Below are 19,899 nucleotides of genomic sequence, written 5' to 3'. Positions count from 1 at the left end.
ACTCCCTACTTCCGGTTTGGGCACGTTATTGGGTGTGAGCGGTTTGCGTAAAGCTGCGCGACATATCCGATCTGCCGCGTCCGCGCGCTACGGTCGTCATAACGACGCGCGTCCACATACCGCCGACGTCCAGTGACGGTCCGCGGATGGCGCCGGCTGCCCCGCTCGGTTCATTGATCCGTCTGAGTCGAAATGCCGTCGCTTATGGACTCTCTAGAATCCGGACTGGACTTGGTGGAGTTACCTGGGAGACGGCATACGCAACACCAGCGAGAGAGGAACTCCGTGACGTTTACAACTCCCAGTTTAAGCCCGGGTGGTGTACGGGTGGTGTACGGTCAGTTGCGGGGTCGGACCCCTGCGGAATATCGATAAGCGCGTCTCCTCCGTTTCCGCTGCAGAGAAGGAGCCACATGCCCGGCGTCATCCACGCTCTACGGAAGTTCAACAGAGCGCGCGCAAGACAGGGGGGGGGGGAGTCTACGTAAGAGTCGAACCTGACGTCAGCTCGTCGTGACAAGTGGCGCTCCCGTATCTCAAAGTTTTCGTACCGCCGTGAACGTTTCTTGTGTGTGTGTGTGTGTATATGAGTTTGCGCTGAAATTGCCTCCTGTATGTTTTTATACCGTAACGTGCATGGATAAGAAGACACGCTGGCCGCTGGTTGGCGGGTCTGACCCTTTAGTCTAGCGGTCAGCGGTGTGTCCTGCGGTGCGGGCGATACGGGTTCGCTTCCCGGCCGCGGCAGTCCCGGCGGTTGGCGCTGTCCCCCCGAATTCGCTACAATACTAACATACTAGAAGAACCCCGCTACAATGTAGCGGTTTGGTTATCCGCCCGTCTAAATCTCCCTCCTCTTCGTCTTGCCAGCTAACCCCCCACTCCAACTCCCTCCCTCCCCCCACTCCAACTCCCTCCCCCCAAATGCTCAGAATCACCTGAAACGCCGAGAAAAGTGGTTTTGAGCCATTTTTAGAAAATGCACATTTTGCATAATTATGCATAATTATTTTAATTTTCTGCTATTTTTCTGGTCCTCTCTGGAACAATACCTACCGCCTCCAAAAAAAATGAGGATCATAAGTGCATTTTTGCAAAAATGCATATTATTTTGCATAATGCCAAAACATTTCTAAGTCCCAGAAAACATTTTTGTATAGGTGAAAAAAAAATCAAAGATGCTCAGAATCACCTGAAATGCCGAGAAAATTGGTTTTTAGCCATTTTTAGAAAATGCATATTTTGCATATTTATGCATAATTATGCATAATTCTAATTTTCTGGGATTTTCCCTTACTCTCTGAGACAATACCTACCACCTCCAAAAAGAATTAGGATCATAAATGCTTTAGTTTTCGGTCCCGCTATCTACACTAACACCACACACACTAACACCACACACACACACATTACGAAAATATATACTCACAATAGACTGATTGATTGACTGAATGTGGCCATATTGAATCAGAGTTGTGTTTATTTGCCACGTCTGTTTGCAGGTGCATGGAATTTGACTCCGGTTTCGTGGCTCTCTCGGTGTACTTAACATAGACTAACAACACTGCAACAACACAACAGTCTTCAGATATATATATATATACATATATATATATATATATATATATATATATATATACACAAGGACTGACTTATACAGGCGAAATAAGAGGTGCAGATCTCTGCAGCTGCAATCCCTCTCACCCTAGGCAGTTTATTTTTTTGAACATTGAAGTATGTCTGTAAGAACTTGTTTTTTGATTGTTTATGGCGATTGCGCAACAGCAAAACATAAACGAGTAAATGACACTGCAGCATTTTGCAATGCATTTAATATTCGGTGGTCCCCGTCACAGGTTCGAGTATACTGTGACCAGTGGAGAAGGCCTAAAGATCATAAGCAAGACGGCCCCAGTTCCAGCCCTCAGAAAATGGCTGAAGCACCTGCACCCTCCTCCGTCTCCTCCACCCCTGTGTTGACCCCAAAGAAGAGACTTGCAACAGAGGTCCTTCACAAGCTAAGGACGAACAAGTGGGTTTTGTTGCAGTATTGGTTCACGCAGTGTTCTAACGGCACCACAAAGTGGTGGGGCCGAACAGGACGGCGTTGCAGAAACAATATTGCATATGTGCGATAATTACCTTGTTAGGCTAAACCTCGTATTGCTCGGTCGAGAATGAAATCCAGCAAGGTTTCGCTTTTTTTTGTGACTACTGTTGATCTGACAAATAATTAGTCCAACTGCCTTATTTCCCTTACTAAAATCACCCTAATCATTGCTAGATTGATCACTTCTTCACAAATGGGAGATTTGAAAGTTAAAAGCTGCATAAATCTGCTAAAGCAACTCCTTTCTATTCTTAAATCTTGCAATACGTGTCGCAAAAATAGCCAAAAATGTCCCAATGTTTTTGGATTTTTTTCCCCCCTCCTCCTCCACCAGTGTTCAGCCCTAGTCTGTGGCGAGGCGGTGTTTTTTTTCGTGGTTTGGTGTTAGCAGTGTTATGACAGGGAGGAATTCATCCACGGTGCTTCATGTGTTTCTTGAACGTCTCTGTCCTGCAGGAAAGAGTTGATGGCCGACAAGGGGGGGGCGTTGTGATCACCTCAGACCCAACGGCGACCAACGGCAAGGTCCAGTTCACCGTGAACCAGCTGAAGGAGGACTTCATCGTCAGGTTTAATATCCTTAACCAAGGGACAAACAGCATCCACTTTACGTATTACGCAGCCCTGCACAGGATTCGCCGTTTCCCCCTGGTGGCTGAACGGAGAGTGACCCGAGCCTGTCCGCTGTCCCTCTGTCCTGGTGAGTGAAGCGGCGTGAAACGGTCAAGCTCGACGTCAGTTTAGTTGTGTATCGTGTCTCAAAAAGCACCCAGCTTTAACCGAAGGATTAACAGGATTTATAAAGTGAACACGGGGATCGCCGGTTCGAATCCCTGTCTTGCCTCCGTCTTGGTCGGGCGCCCCTGCGGACACAATCGGCCGCGTCTGCGGGCGGGGAGCCGGATGTGGGTGTCTGCCCTGGTCGCTGCACTAGCGCCTCCTCTGGTCGATCAGGGGGGCGGGGGGAATAGCGTGATCCTCCCCTACGTCTCCCTGGCGAAACTCCTCACTGTCAGGTGAAAAGAAGCGGCCGGCGACTCCACATGTATGGGAGGAGGCATGTGGTGGACTGCGGCCCTCCCCGGATCGGCAGAGGGGGGTGGAGCAGTGACCGGGACGGCTGGGAAGAGTGGGGTAATTGGCCCAGATACAATTGGGGGGGGGGGGGTCCAAAACCAAAAAAATGGAGTGAAACGTGTGCCGTATTACAAGAACTTGTTGATAGATGGCGCATCCCTTGGTCACGTAATGGAGGAATTTGTTCCTCGTTTATTGGCTGATCCTGGTCCGTGTCCTCTGGCACGGTGCCAGCGGTGCAAATGATTCGAATGTTTATTGAACGGCGACGCTTGCGATTGACAAAAGCGAACTGATTCGCTGCTTTTATCGCAACGTGAGTGCAGTCAGTTACTCCGATTACGTTTGGGAAAACCAGACGTGGCTGCAAATGGCGTTTGTGGGCCTGCTCACCCCGCCGTCAGTAACGTGCCGTGAGATCCAGGGCCAGGTAGGCGGTGGCAGGCCGGGACTCACACACCCATGAGTATTTCATGTGTCGGCAGGCCAAACTTAAACAGGTACTCCATAACGGTCCCCCGTTACTACACTCTCCCGACAGGCTACATCTCGAAACACTGCAGTGCATAGTGAGAGAGAGACGAACAGACGGAGGAAGAGAGCAGCGGCTCTGGCGAGAGAGAGGGGAGGGAGAGAGAGAGGGGAGGGAGAGAAAACTTCACAACAAGTAGGCTCATGCACGATAGTCTGCACAGATCCACGTGTGCAGCATCTCGTCCCCGTAAGTCCTGCCGTCCACACTAACCTTATGTAACAGGGGATCATTTTAATGAGGCTGTTGAAGACGGCTGGCATAACAGCGTTTAGCGATGGCTGTGACGTCCCAGACCTATTAGCCAGTTTGCATCAGACCGTCCCAGTTGCCAGAAAGCCCAGAGCGGTCAATAACTGGACCCGCACAGGGATCGACCTGTTCCGCCGAGTGGGTCGTCCCAAAGCCGGGCCCAGTTCAGCACAGATTTCCAAGAGAAGGGCTCTGGGTAATACGAATCAGTTTCTTAGCCATTCATCATTATTGGCTAGGCAGTCCTCGTGGTCCCAGAAAGGCGTGTTCACGGATAAATCTTCTGTTTGCCGAGTCCTCGGGCAACGCCAGAGCAGCTATAATTTCACACTACACAAGTCACCACGAGTGCTCTTTATAGCCTTGTGCCCATCAGCACGACTGAATTCAATGTCACCTTATGAAGCCATTAATGGACTAATGGACAGATGGTGGTGGCTTCATGTGTTTTTTCAGCGGAGGACTGATCTGTATTTCCTGATCTCACCATTGGGTGGGGCTGATTCCCACGTCTGATTCCCATGTCTGAAAAATGTTGCGTAAGGCAACGGAATACACCGCCACGCCACCCGGACGCCCAAAAAACCCCACATTTTGAATTTACAAGTCATTGCAATCATGCCCATCTCTGCAGCCTCCTTTTTCACCCTAGCCATCTTTGCTTTGCAGGAGAAAGCTATGAGGTCGTGGTCCAGTACAGGCTGAACAGCTATGGGCACTTCCCTGCCACCATGTACTTTGAGTTTTGCCCAGACCCCCCAGGATCCAAGACCCTCTGCATCGTAAGGGAAATGGAAGCCATCGCCAGGACCCCTTTAGCGATGGACCTAGAGCCTGTGGCTCCTTACAAGCCTTATCAGGTGGCCACATACGAGCCTGTCAGCACCGTGATGGTGGAGGGCGTGCCGCCCGAGAGGTATGTTTTATAGTCCGATCTGCTTCAAAATTAAATGTGAAGAAACAACAACAAAAAAGTCCTTGCTGACATGCACTTAATTTTTTGTCTAAAAAAAAAAAAGTGAGCCAATCCACACGTGTCCCGTTGTTCACTAATCCTGATTCATTGCACAGATTTGTCATACAATTTAAATTTAGAAATATTTGCGTAATTATTCCCTTCGGATACAGATTCATTTGATTCATTTGATTTGATCTATTTCTAAATATGTAAAAAAAAATGGATAAAAACAAAACAATAATAAGATGAAATTAACAATAACCCTACATAACAAACTCAAACAAATTCTCAAAAACAACACAAATTAAATACTACATATTCAAAAAGGGGGCGGCATGGTGGCGCAGCCCCCTCACAGCAAGAAGGTCCTGGGTTCGAGCCCCGGGGTGGTCCAACCTTGGGGGTCATCCCGGGTCGTCCTCTGTGTGGAGTTTGCATGTTCCCGTGGGTTTCCTCCGGGGGCTCCGGTTTCCTCCCACAGCCCAAAGACATGTAGGTCAGGTGACTCGGCCGTACTGAAGTGTCCCTAGGTGTGCATGTGTGTGTGTGGGGCCTGTGTGATGGCCTGGCGGCCTGTCCAGGGTGTCTCCCCACTTGCCGCCGAATGACTGCTGGGATAGGCTGAGAGTAGGATAAGCGGTTCGGATAATGGATGGATGGATGTTCAGAGAGGAGTAGCAGAGGAAATGTACTAGAGCAAAGGATATGTAGACTGCAACCATCTGGTTTAAGTCTACATATCATCTATGCTAAACCAAGGAGCAAAGCATTTACTTGTTTTCCCCGAACCAGTAGTCCATCCCAGTCAACGTGGACTCTTGACTACAGCTTTTAAGAAATAATGGTTAAAATGGCTTCAGGGCTGGGTTCCCTTGGTTCTTGGTAAACTGAGAATTCCCAGTATTTTCTCGCCATCTATCACATACTCCGTTTGTATACTCTGTTTTCCCTTTACATTTATCTAAAGCCCGTTTTGCCCTGTTCTGATAAGTGCTATACAGACTTTTTATTTATCATTATCATCATTTATGTTTTAATGTCCTCATTTCCCATTTAGATGAATCATAGCATGGTCTTAGCAGTACAACTGACTGGGTTTGAATCATGACGCTTGCACACCGGCGTGAAACGTCTGTCCTTCAACTCTGCAGTTCTGCTGTCCAGCATCTAAAGATGACGCTGAAATTAGGAGACTACAGATACCCTGCTTACCTAAAGGATTTGGCTAAACGGAGGCTGGAGGACTCCCCGGTACCATTCTCCCACAGTCCGGCAGAAACTTACATCAGTCAGGTGAGGGAATGACATCACTGAGCGCTCGTAGTTTTCATTCTTCGGAGGAAGTTGAACGGCACTCTGTAATGAGGACGCAGGGCTTCCCCAGACTTTCCCCCCGTCCGTCTGCCGTACCCATGTGCGATATGGTCAGCCAACAAAGCGCCGTACTGCAGTTGGCACACTCTGTGCTCTTTGTCCTTAAAACAATGAACAAGCTCTTTACGACTTCCCCCGGGGGGTCTCCTCAACTGCCTGCTTAAAATGAGGAATTACGCTCAGCGCCTCCACCTCCTCCTGCACCTGGAGGAGATCCAGATGGAAGTGGACATCAGGAAGTGTGACCTCCACAGTCAGACCATGACTCGAGACCGAGGAAACAAGAAACTACTCAACCTAAGGGTGAGGAAATGTGATTTAGTACACTTTGTGCCGCCGACTCCGCTACTTCACAACGTATGCCGCCTAGAGGCCGCTAAAACCTGGTGACCGTTTGCATGAACTTACTTTAAGACTAGCTTCAGCCTTTCACGTCATACTGGTTAAGACTGTCTGTTGCGTTGATATTAAGTCTGACTTATTTTGAGTCATAAAAGTTGGCCACCCCCTCCCCCAGGGCAAGTTCAAGTTAAGACCTACTTGTTGCTGTAGCAATAGTTATTCCTCCTGAAAATTTTTAGGTTTTTTTTGGTTACCGGGTCGTATTTTTGAAATGTTTCTGAACATCTCTGATGGCCCTAATAATCATCGGATGACTTGGCGTTCCCATTCAGCTGATTTTAAAAATGGCAAATAAGACGGCTTTTCTCTGCATTATGCCCCCCCAACAGACGCGCTCGAAAACTGTGCCAGTCCGTTGCTGCTAGGTGGAACCGTTTCATCTGCCATTTTTCTCTTCTGTCCGATGTTTTATTTTATCTAAACACATGCCTGGCTAGCTAAGTCAGTCTTCCTATAGCTCGCTAATAGGCGTACTTTCTGCAGCAGATACAGTTCAGTGTCTATAGAAAGTCTGACTTAAAGTCAGATTTAAGTCTGTGACTCGGTCTATGTAGTGGGCCCCTGGTTTGTAGTGAGCCTGGGACGGAGGATTCTGGGACCTGTTGAAAGTTCTTGTTTTTTTGTTTTCCCCCTTTACTTGCACATCTCTGTTCCCTATCCAGCAATCTGAGTATGGAGGCATACCAGGAACCAAAATCAACTTCACGTTGTCCTTCTTGTGTTGTGTTGGTTTCTGCGGAGTCGTCCGGTGTCCAATAGCTCTTGCTAAGTGGAAGAGAGCCCTTCACAAACTCACAAGGAAGTTCTTCGTCTTCACCAGGTTCCCGGCGTCGCTGAGAACCGACCATCTGTCCTCAGAGGAGACCGTCTGAGGGTGTCCAAATCTGAGGACACGGTCCAGCCCATCACGGTGTACACAGGCTCTGTTCACAGAGTCGAGTTGGATAGTGTGAAGCTGGGATTCTCAAAAAAGTGAGTGTTTGTTCTCCCTGAACTTGTCATCATCTATGTGATAACCTCCATTCATTTAAGCGTTGTCGTGACGATGATATACTTAGGGGTCCAAACAGCAAAGCTGCTTGAACCTTATTGTATCTGTTAGGATGTATCTGGGTCTCAGAAACTGTAACAGCTACCGTTTCCAAACTTGGCAGACAGGTTGGAAATCTCAGCCACTACTCGAGAAAGAAAAAAAAATACGCCGGTTTGTTTTGGTGGCGCTATAACAACAAACATTATGTTTTGGTGTTGAACTTTTGAACCGTCTCAGAGACAAAATTATTTTTTCCACCATTTTGAATTTTGTGCAAATCTTTTTTTGGTTTTTTTTTGCTACTCCTACAATTTTTGAGCATTGTCACCAGATTTGGTTACAGAGCATCTTTGGACCGAGCTGGAAAAAGGAACATTTTTGGATTTTTGATATTCCATATAGTTTCAATTATACAGGCCAATCGATTTTTTTTATCAAAATAGCTAATTTTCCAAAATGTATTATAACTAATGAACGTGTTGAGATATCAACCTGAAATTTGAGACGCATGTTCAGGGGAAATTCTTTCTCTGCATTTCATCCATCCTGGCTGTGTGGCGAGGAGCAGTGGGCGGCCGCTGTGCAGCACCCGGGGACCAACTCCAGTTCGTCCTGCCAGGCCTCAGTCAGGGGCACAGACAGGAGTGCTAACCCTAACATTCATGTCTTTCTGATGGTGGGGGAAACCGGAGTATCCGGAGAAAACCCACCGCAGACACGGGGAGAACATACAAACTCCACACAGAGGACGACCTGGGATGACCCCCAAGGTTGGACAACCCCGGGGTTCGAGCCCAGGACCTTCTTGCTGTGTGCTAAGTGCTTCGACCCTGCCCACTGCCCCTTGCAAATATTATTATTAATATTATTATCATCATTGTTATTTGTAGGATCAGCACTAGTATCATTGTTATTAGTTAGTACTTGTAATAATTATCAAGTCTGCCGTACAGAACTTTTGTCTCCCCCTTCTGGCAGAGAGAGTAATTACAGAAACATTGTCAACGCATGCTTAGATAATAGCTACAAAAATAATTACAGTAAATCAAAGAAATTTCCACAGCGTCAAGACAATAATCCATTATTTAGGTAGAGGGAATTTAATAGCTACATAGCCTACTCCAAATAGTTTATGAATACACACCAGCCTGTATAAGAGCAGTAACACAACATCTGTATCTGGCCTCAGTCCCTTCTCTTCTTTCAGCGCTCTCCAATGAGGAAAAGCTACAGCAGTAGTTATCTGTGTTTGTCCTCGCCATCGATCGCTTTCTTTTTTTTTACTTTAAGCCTTCCTCTCAAGTCTGTGCGGTACTGGATTTGAAGTCTGCAGTACTGGATTTGAAGTCTGTGCAGTACTGGATTTGAAGTCTGTGCGGTACTGGATTTGAAGTCTGTGCTGTACTGGATTTGAAGTCTGCAGTACTGGATTTGAAGTCTGCAGTACTGGATTTGAAGTCTGTGCAGTACTGGATTTGAAGTCTGTGCAGTACTGGATTTGAAGTCTGTGCAGTACTGGATTTGAAGTCTGTGCGGTACTGGATTTGAAGTCTGTGCAGTACTGGATTTGAAGTCTGTGCAGTACTGGATTTGAAGTCTGCAGTACTGGGTTTGAAGTCTGTGCAGTACTGGATTTTAAGTCTGCAGTACTGGATTTGAAGTCTGGGCAGTACTGGATTTGAAGTCTGCAGTACTGGATTTGAAGTCTGTGCAGTACTGGATTTGAGTTTCATAAACCGCGTGCACACATGACAACTCACTTCAGTCCATGCAGGCAAAACACATAGTAGATAATAGACTGGTTTTAACGGAAGTATAAATGGCAAACGTAGCGAAGTAAAAGGCTAAAAAAATACTTGAGTAAAAAGTAAAAGTACAGTTCTGACAGGTGTCCAAATGGCCACGGTTCGGTGCACCAGCTGAGCTCACTGTAGGTGTACCTGTGTTTCTATTTTCGCCCAGTGTCGTTTGGCCTCGTGCTCTGTTTCACGCAATTTATTGTTGAGACGTATGACTATAGCCGTCTTCATTCAGAAGTGGCCTTTCATTCAAGTAGGCTGCAAATATTTGTACCTTCAAGGGCCTATAATTTACGAATGACCTTTTTGATTTTGTACTTTTTATTAGAGGATTTTATTAAGTGTCGTAATAATAAAGATGTTTAGCTATTCCTTCCTAGTTGATAGCTGTATACTTGTCAGGCTCATTAACATCTCAGTCTAATCAGCCCTGCTGTGTTGACAGCGCTGTCCAGGCTGGGGCACAATGAAGGAAGTGATAACGGTGCGAGGGGTGAGGTAGTCCATGGCCCCCCTTCCAGAAACCATCCCTGTGTAACAGACGTTCATGTATATGTAAAAGTCCCGCACTCGAGCTTTAATGGTACCTTGGTTGCTCAGTATTCATGGGTCCAAGTAAATAAAGTACTTAACACAGATCTCTGACTTCCCCCTCCTCTTGCTCTCTTTGTCTGTCCTCCTCTCTGTCTTTAAGGTTGGTGCAGAACTTTATCAGCAACATGAAGTTCAGTGTTGAATTCACTTTAAACCGCTTCCCTATGAAGATGCAACATCGAGCAAAGCATCAGCTGGAGGAGGTGCTGTTCCCCTCAGGTCCAGGGAAGACCAGCATCAGCTTGCCTACACTCAGGTATGTGGCCTATATGCACATGGTTGCACCCTGTCTGTAGAGCAGTCTGTCGGGAGTATAGACGTTATGTTTAAACAGGAACAATCACAGATTCTCGCGCATGCTACTACTAGTCATCTCGGCTGCTCCCGTTAGGGGGCGCCACAGCACATCTCTTCCTGTCCTCTGCGTCTTCCTCTGTCACACCAGCCACCTGCATGTCCTCCCTCACCACCTCCATACACCTCCTCTTTGGCCTTCCTCTTCTCCTCTTCCCTGGCAGCTCCATATTCAGCATCCTTCTCCCAATATACCCAGCATCTCTCCTCCACACATGTCCAAGCCATCGCCATCTTGCCTCTCTTGCTTTGTCTCCAAACTGTCCAACCTGAGCTGTCCCTCTAATATACTCGTTCCTAATCCTGTCCTTCTTCGTCACTCCCAATGAAAATCGTAGCATCTTCAACTCTGCCACCTCCAGCTCCACCTCCTGTCTTTTCATCAGTGCCACTGTCTCCAAACCATATAACATAGCTGGTCTCACTACCCTCTTGTAAACCTTCCCTTTAACTCTTGCTGGTACCCTTCTGTCACAAATCACTCCTGACACTCTTCTCCACCCACTCCACCCTGCCTGCACTCTCTTCTTCACCTCTCTTCTGCACTCCCCGTTCCGTTACTTTGAACAGTTGATCCCAAGTATTTAAACTCATGCACCTTCATGCACGAGTTTAAATACTTGCATCCTCACCATTCCGCTGTCTCACATATTCAAAGATTCCCACACATCACATGCATGCACCTAAAAACAACACACGCCCTGATTTCTGCGAGTGAGAGATGTTCTCCGATTAACATTTGATATCCTGACCTCGGGGACCAACCCTGACCCTAACCATATTTCTCACACGAATCTTGATTGGATAAAGGATGTGACAACCCGGGTACATAGCATCAAATGTTCATCTTAGAATATCTCTCACAACATGCGGAGATCAGGAGAACCTGCACATAAAACACCGTCACATACTTTATTTACATTAACACCCACAAACACGTCATAGTATTGGAATTTATGAAGTGCGGTTGAAATAAGGGCGTCTTCTGACATGAATGTCTACTCGAGTATCTGCGGACTCGTTCAGATTGCTTTGGATGAAAGCGACTATTAATGAGAACCTATCAATGAGACGTGGAACATGTTATCTCCTCTCTAAGCGATGTGCCTAACCCTTAAAGCTGCTATAAGTAACTTTGGAGAGGTGAGCAATTTTTTACTACCCCCCCCCCCAGTTTGTGTTACTACATCTGTCACCTCCAGGCTTGTGTCCGGAGGCGTCCCCAGCGGTCATTTCACCCACGTGTTTGTGGATGAGAGCGGCCAGGCATCGGAGCCTGAATGCATCGTTGCCGTTGCTGGTATGAGAAGGAAATATTGAGTTTATGCAGTATAGGTTTGCTGATTTGACATTCTACCCCTCTGCTTTTTAGATCAAGTGAGGATTTTTTTTCCCCTTCTTTTTAAATCGTAGGTCTGCTCCATCCACAGAAGGGTCAGCTGGTTTTGGCAGGAGATCCCCAGCAGCTTGGACCCATCCACAGGTCTCCCCTCGCCCTGCAGTATGGACTTGGTGAGGTTAAAAAGGAAAATACTGGGGCGTCCGGGTAGCGTAGCGGTCTATTCCGTTGCCTACCAACACGGGGATCGCCGGTTCGAATCCCCATGTTGCGTCCGGCTTGGTTGGGCGTCCATACAGACAGTATTGGCCGTGTCTGCGGGTGGCAAGCAAGATGTGGGCATGTGTCTTGGTCGCTGCGCTAGCGCCTCCTCTGGTCAGTCGGGGCGCCTGTTCGGGGGGAGGGGGAACTGGGGGGAATAGCGTGATTCTCCCACGCGCTACGTCCCCCTGGTGAAACTCCTCACTGTCAGGTGAAAAGAAGCGGCTGGCGACTCCACATGTATGGGAGGAGGCATGTGGTAGTCTGCAGCCCTTCCCGGATCAGCAGAGGGGGGTGGAGCAGTGAACACGACAGCGCAGAAGAATGGGGTAATTGGCCAAGTGCAGCTGGGAGGAAAAAGAGGGAAAAATTAAAACCAAAAGGAAATTACTGCATTTTTCTGGTTTTATTGCATCCTGTAACTCTGCTCTGTGTTGTGACATCAGTTTGTTCAATGTGTTACGTTGTGGTGTTGCAGAGATAAAGGATTTGTTCCCATTGTAGGATTAAAACAAAAATCAACCCCACACTGCAAAAGGTTCAGGGGTCTCATAAATCAGTCGTTACTATGGGCAAATTTGTTCTTATACACCCATGGAATTTTTTAGCCCTCAATATTGTCTGACAGTCAGCAGCAAAGCATGATGGTCATTTGTCATTCCTTCCTCCTAACATCTATTGTCTACCTCTTGCAAAGAGCAGTCACCCAGGCCTGCAAAGACCTCAGTGTTAGCCAGTCGGTGTCTAAATTCAGGGGTTGCCCAGGTTCCACGCTGGTCTCTGAGACAAACGTCAGGACTGAAAAATCCCATGGATGTGTGAGAACAAATTTGCCCATAGTAACGACTGATACACGAGGCCCCGGGTCTTCACAAAAACAGCTCATCGTGTGAACAGACAATGCATTGAATGTGCAGTTGCCAAGGAAGCTCATTCGTTCCAACCGAGTCATTTAATGCTGCACCATTGCGTTGGGTTTACGTCGCAAATGTGTTGCAACTTTTGCGTTAGAGATGCGTGCGAAAGCTAAACTGGATTTTGTCAAAATGACAATGAAATTCAAAATAAATCTACCATCCATCCATCCATCATGTGAACCGCTTATCCTGCTCTCAGGGTGGCGGGGATGCTGGGGCCTATCCCAGCAGTCATTGGGCGGCGGGGGGGAGACACCCTGGACAGGCCGCCAGGACTGTGTAATAAATCTACATAATTATCTACATAATTATCAAGGCTCGGTGTTTTCGATTTTTACCGATTTTCACCGAGAAATACCCAGATTTTTAAACCGATTTTCACCCGGATTTTATGTCTCCACGGATCCAAAAGTTGTTCCTGTTCGAGTGAGGTTACGTAACAGTGTCCTCCTGTGGCGAAATTCGGCACGCCGGATGGCTTTGAAAAATAAAAGCCGAAAACACCGAGCCTTGGTAATTATCTGATATATGATTTTGCACACGGCACCGTTTGTCAAAAAAATATGATACGCAAAGATTCAACATTTTATGATGTTACCCTACACTATTCCGGTAGTGTTTCCCAGAAGAGCGAATCGATCTCGAATAAGCCTCACCTCCTGTCACAGAGATCGCCCTTCACCCCCTCCGGTAGCTGGTGCGTTTGTTTTGAAAAGAGTGAAAGATGCAGTGGTGGGTTTGGAGAAACGGCGGTTTGTAGGATATACAGCGACGAGGTGATGTATCTCTATTTGTGTGTGTGTGTGTATCCTGTCTGCATGCCGCGGTTAATTCCATCAGAATCCAGAGACTCCGACCTGGAGACGAGCATTTGAAGTCATCATGCAGTGATATCTAATCTTCTTGATGACGGTCTCGTTTGCTGATGCTACCTACATAGAGGCATGAAACGTTAAATTGGGACTGATGAATTGTCAGTGGGAAAACTCCTTCTAGAAGCTGTAAGATAGAAAGAGAAATTGACGCACGCCTGATGATGTTATTTTAACTGTTGTGTCCTCCAGGTCTGTCCCTGCTGGAGAGGCTGATGCGAGATAACGCTTTGTATAAGAAGAATGAAGAATCTGGGAATTACGACAACCGCTTTGTGACCAAGCTCCTACAAAACTACAGGTGCTGTTGTCCCGTCGCCTCTTCCATCACGCTGTCCAGAAGGCGCTTGTTTGTCATACAGGTTGCGGCTAATTAACCTGCTCGTTTGTTTTATTTTCTTTTGTCTGTTTTCCTTCAGGTCCCGTCCTGCGATTCTGAAAATCCCCAATGAGCTGTTTTATGAAAATGAACTGCAAGTGTTCGCCGATACGCAGGAGCGGCAGGCCTACTGCTACTGGGAACGCCTTCCCAGACGGGTGAGCATGGCGAGGGGTTCTTTTCATTCTTCACTTCCCCTCTTTCCACACCGCCCCCCCTCATCCGCAAGCATCACTCATCCTGTCTTTTCTTTCTCATATACCGATGAGTCTGCCTCCCCTATTTTCCAAACCCCAAGATCTGTGTTGTGCTAATGAGCGTCAGAATATTCAAAATTTGTACGCCGCGCTGGTTTCATTTAAAGTCGCATTCCTGAAGATTTGCACGCAAGCAAATTATATTTTTTGATAAGTCCTAATGTTGGTATATTCAAGACAATAGCTAGGTCACGCATATCCAAATAAATGTCTTTTGTAGTTCCTCGTTTTAACGGGGACTGTCTGGGAGGACATGTGCAGGAAAATTGATATGGTGTACTTCCTGACATCTTCACCACAGCAGCCAGATGTGGAAGAAGAGGGCAGGTACTGGCGAGTGTGAAGAAAAAGTGAAGTTGTTTTGGATTGCAGCAGATATGGCAGAAAAACGTGTTAAAAAAAGCAGGTGGTACGTCATCAATGGCCGACACTCAGGTTCAGCCATGTTTTTTTGGTACTTGGGGTTGCTGATGTAGCAACGCTGGTGACCTTAAAGGTAAAACAAGTAAGATCTGTCGGTTGTGGTTTGTTAACACAGCATTCAAAGTTGCCCCCCGCCCCTCCCCGGCTCAACAACACCAGAAGCACACGACTCCTGCCCGTGGTTGCCAGAACACTGTACCCAGTGAACCCAGTGTACAGGCCAACTCGGTGTCACTCTTCATCCCCATCCTCTCCTTCGATGCTCACGAGGGGGGGAAAGCCAACCCCAGAGTCACTCTCGTTGTGGAACGAGCTTTGTCCGCTTGGTGTTTCGCCTCGCTATATTTGCGTCTTTTCAGCACCCTGTCTGCCATTGTTGTAGCTTCCTCTTGGGTGCATACTTAGGATCTTGATCTGGCACCTGGTCGCTACGTTTCCCTGCTTTTCTGCTCCCGTCCACACTACAGTGCAGACACTTTTGCTCTTGTTCTCTGCTTTGCTTTTTTGAGTTTTTTCCAAGTTTTCCAGCTTTCGTTACCCCCCCCCTCTCGCTTTTTTCTCCCCAGTTGTACCCAGCCAGTTACCCCACTGCTCTAAGCCATCATGATTGCTGCTCCACCCCCTCTGCCGATCGGGGGAGGGCTACAGACTACCCCGCCCCTCCTGATACATGTGGAGTCACCAGCCGCTTCTTTTCACCTGACAGTGAGGAGTTTCGCCAGGTGGACGTTGTACATGGGAGGATCACGCGATTCCCCCCAGTTCCCCCTCCTCCCCGAACAGGCGCCCCAACTAACCAGAGGAGGCGCGAGTACAGCGACCAGGACACATACCCACATCTGGCTTCCCACCCGCAGACACGGCCAGTTGTGTCTGTAGGGACGCCCGACCAAGCCGGAGGTAACACGGAGATCCAACTTTCGTTACTGTTTGCTACTTGTGCATGAGCAGTACTCAACTCCGACAACTAGATTATTTGTAAAAGTGATCACGGTTTTCAGAGCTTTCAGATTTAATCTCTGATGAGAAGAGACTGCCTGTCCACGGCTCTGAGGCTAGAACACAAGTCCCGCTGCCCTTGGGAGCTAGACTGGCTTTTCTTTGTGGAGATTGTTTTCTTTTCTGGTCGTGGAATGGGAGGAATTGATGTGGATGAATATCAACATTTGAGGCACTGGAATGTATTAACTGGACTGAGGCTTCAGGAGACTTCTGACGGAAAGACGTCTGAAGGTAGAGACGTTCACTTAGGGGTGACGACCCACTGACAAATGAAATAATGAATAATGTCACTTGAATGTCAGGAAAAACCTTGACAAGTTGACAGAAACAAGTTGAAGATAGCTGTGAGTACAATAGGAGACCTGAAATAAAAGCAAACAGTGATCCTATGTAGTGAATATTGTGACTACAATAGGAAGAACCTGAAATAACAGCAAATAGTGATCTTATTTAAGGCGGTAATGACATTCACTTAGGGGTGATGACCCATTGACAAATGAAATAATGAATAAGGTCACTTGAATGTCAGGAAACAACTTGAGAGAAACAAGTCGAAGAAAGTTGTGAGTACAGTTGGAGAGACCTGGGTTACACATTTAGGGGGTCGGGAATTACTTAGTAATTTCCTAGTAATAGGGTGGTAATTATCACGTAATTTCTTAGAAATAAGGTTGAAATTACTTGTAATTTGGGTCAGGATTAGCTGTAAAATGACCTGTAAAAACTACCGCCTTAATACTAAGAAATTACTGAGTCATTTCCGACCCCCTAAAATAAAGTGTTCCCGAGACCTGAAATAATAGCAAGCGGTGATCTTGTTCAGTGCAAGTTGGAAGCTGTAGGCTTTTTTTGATTTGGGGGGAAATGCCTCCCCTCTCTTCTCCCTCCACTGAATGCACCAGCTCTGCCAAGCTCAGCCAGAAAATCAGAGCTTGAAAAAAAGAATCTCTACACTCTACCGAATACAAGAGGGTGAAAAACTCGACGCTCGGGTTTGCCGTTTCCCAAGTTGATGTCCCAGAACCAACCGACAATCAGAACCGAGGACATGAAGTGCGTTGTGGAGCGGCTTGGGGCATAATGAGCCCCATGCTGATGACTATGCGGACACTAGTCCCTGGTCCTGTACAAAACCACTTGAGACTGACACTACGACGGATCTGGATATGTGCTACCGGTTAAACCGGGGAGCAAGACCAGAGACCTGTTCTACCCTGCAGTGTCAAACCCTGAGCTCTGGACAGACACAACAAGTACAGCTCCACTAATGTCTCACCAGAGGTTTGGCTGTAGAACAGGAATATTGTTTTGGATGAGTTGCCTGTCAGTGAGCACAATGGTGATACCACAACTAGCATTAGCACCGCTAGCTCAGAAGCTAACGCTGAGACCCGTGCAGCCGCGGCCCGTGCCACACAGCTAAGCCCGCGAGGAGCGTCTCTCAGCAGCACCTGGAAGTAAAAAAAACAGATCAATAGCTGCTAAAGCTAATGTCACATCATCAAAAAAGACAGCATCACAACAGAACATGCACCGCACATTCAAAAAAGAAGTTAACCAACCAAGACATCAAACCAAAGACTCTGCTGGTAGGCGACCGTATAATAAGAAATGTTAAAATCAAAGTGTTGAAAACTGTCTTGTCAACCCAACGCTATGCTCAGCGACATGGTACAAACACTGCCACAGGTGTTATTCAAGCATCTGGGCATGGGCACACTTGTGGTGCATGTAGGAACCAACGCCTCTCACCCGGACTGACACAAGGCCATGGCTCAGAGCTGCTAAAAAGGGACTTCATACACCTAATGGATATTTTACAACCAGTCCCAGCTCATATGTTTGCATCAGGTCCAATTAGTGAAAGGAATTGAATGTTTAAATACCTGGCTTGCCTTCACTAGTAAAAAAAACTGAGCTTCACTGACAACTTTAATGTGTTCGGCGAGCAACGAAACCGTTTCAGAATGGACGGGGTTCATTTAAAAAGAGTGGGGGTCCAAACGCTTACTGCCAGCTTAACCAATGGCCTCCAGCACCCCACTGCTGGTATTTGGAAAAGGGTCAGGAAAATCTGGGAAAAGCAGAACAATCTTTTCTCCCCAGGACAACAAGGACAATGCCATGGATCATTCCCAGCCCCCCCCCCCGCCCCTTGCCTCTCAGAGATACTATATTTCACACATGCTAAGGATGCAGTTAAAAGGGATTGATGGGCTGTTACTATGAGGCCCCAAAAGTTCTTGTTTATCCATACAATACATATCCATAAATCCAACGTTAACCTTGTGATTACTGCACTGTAACTTTTACTCTCCTGTTTTATCTCTTTGCTTCTTTTCCTATCTTTTATATTGCTTTTTACATTTTGTCTTATTGCCTTTTATATTTTATATAAAGCACTTTGAATTGCCTTGTTGCAGAAATGTGCTATAAATAAATTTGCCTTGCCTTGCATTTTTATAGAGCCCCGCTGCACAAAGGTTAGGGCCCAGAAACGTCCCGTACACAGCAAAATAAGAAAATACAGGCAGATGACAGGGTCTCTGCAGATACAGATACCACCACACACGTCTAGTAGATCATATGTGATGATTGAGAGGGATTTTTTTTATTTATGCGGCTATACATTGATTTTTAGGGAAATCCTACTGTTCTAACTTTAATTTCAAGCTGATCTTTGAAATGTAGCATTGCAGCAATTAACCACATATCACCATAAGTGTATGTTAAACAATAAAAGGGAATCTTTAGGATTGTAACTTTAAATTGGCAATGCACATTTCTTGTAAATTGAGACCATTTATCCACTTAAACCAAACACAAGACATGTCCCACCCTTATCGGTCCGCTACAGAGTTTCCAAGTGATTTTCAACGGGCTGATGGGGAAGGATGAGAGGGAGGCCAACAGTCCTTCCTTCTTCAACGTGTCAGAGATCGAGGTTTTGGTTGAATACCTCAACAAGCTGTGGCAAACCCAGGGCAAGAAGGGCATTCCCAAACTTTGCCCAAAAGACATTGGCATCATCACCCCCTATAGGAAACAGGTGAGTTTGCTTTTGTTCTCTTTTCATATGTGGTGATAGCAATGGGCGGCTCAGCGATTAAATGATTAGCTTTGTTGCCTCACAGCAAGAGGGTCCTGGGTTCTTTACCAGCCTCTTGGAGTTCCCTCTGCATGTTCTCTTCATGTTCATGTGAGCTTCCTCCCATAATATAGACTGGCAGCCTGTCCAGGGTGCAGATATAGATGCAGTGATGTGCATGACAGCTGTCCCAGTGTGCGCACACATGAATACACACAGAAGTACTCTTTGGAAACAGCTTGCGTTCAGTGTTGTGTAATCTCTCCATCTATCAAAGTATACATAACATCATTTACAGTAACTGGAAAAGACAGTTTTCAGGATGATTAATTTTCTCATTGGTTAAATGCTTTTACTAACAGGTTGAGAAAATCCGCAAAGCCTTGAAGTCTATTTCCAAGCTGAATCAGTGGAATGATCTACAAGAGCTCAAGGTTGGTTGAACACCGCTGTAATTGGGTTTTTCCATTGGTTAATTAATCTTGCAAATTACCCTCAAAACTTGAGGAATGCACTCACTAGAGTGCAGATCTCCACCAGTTGGATGTATCTCCTCTTCTTCGGTGTTCGAATTTGGCAACAAACTGTTTTTTTGCCTACTGGGAGAAGGGAAGGGAAATAATAATAACAATAATAATAGCTTATTTATGTAGCACTTTTCTAAAACAATGTTACAAAGTGCTTTACAAAGAAATAAAACCAGACAAGGCAACAAAAAAAAAGAATAAGACCAAATAAGTGAGAGTAAAAATAAAGAGTATAAATAAATAAAAACAAATACCAAACATTTGTAAAAGCTATCACAAAAAGAAAAGTTTTAAGGTGACATTTAAAAGAAGCTAGTTCAATAGGAAGAGCGTTCCATAGTGTGGGGAA

At 46.4% G+C, this 19,899-nt stretch overlaps 1 protein-coding gene across 1 annotated transcript; it reads left to right on the top strand.

Annotated features, from left to right (window-relative positions):
- The first annotated feature begins 413 nt into the window (after positions 1-413).
- mov10a (Mov10 RISC complex RNA helicase a) lies at positions 414-19,466 on the top strand. The gene is given in 17 exon segments (XM_056301819.1): positions 414-470; positions 473-502; positions 1,857-2,032; positions 2,567-2,588; positions 2,591-2,810; positions 4,641-4,887; positions 6,081-6,177; positions 6,179-6,222; positions 6,423-6,606; positions 7,526-7,677; positions 10,232-10,387; positions 11,688-11,785; positions 11,899-11,997; positions 14,067-14,175; positions 14,294-14,411; positions 18,793-18,984; positions 19,386-19,466. Coding segments are annotated over 17 exon segments (2,082 nt in total).
- The last annotated feature ends 433 nt before the right edge of the window (positions 19,467-19,899 follow it).

Source organism: Lampris incognitus, chromosome 2 (genome assembly GCF_029633865.1).
Source record: "Lampris incognitus isolate fLamInc1 chromosome 2, fLamInc1.hap2, whole genome shotgun sequence".
Taxonomy (NCBI): Eukaryota; Metazoa; Chordata; class Actinopteri; order Lampriformes; family Lampridae; genus Lampris; species Lampris incognitus.
Note: the sequence above shows the minus strand (reverse complement) of the source record. Positions and strands in the feature narration are given on the sequence as shown.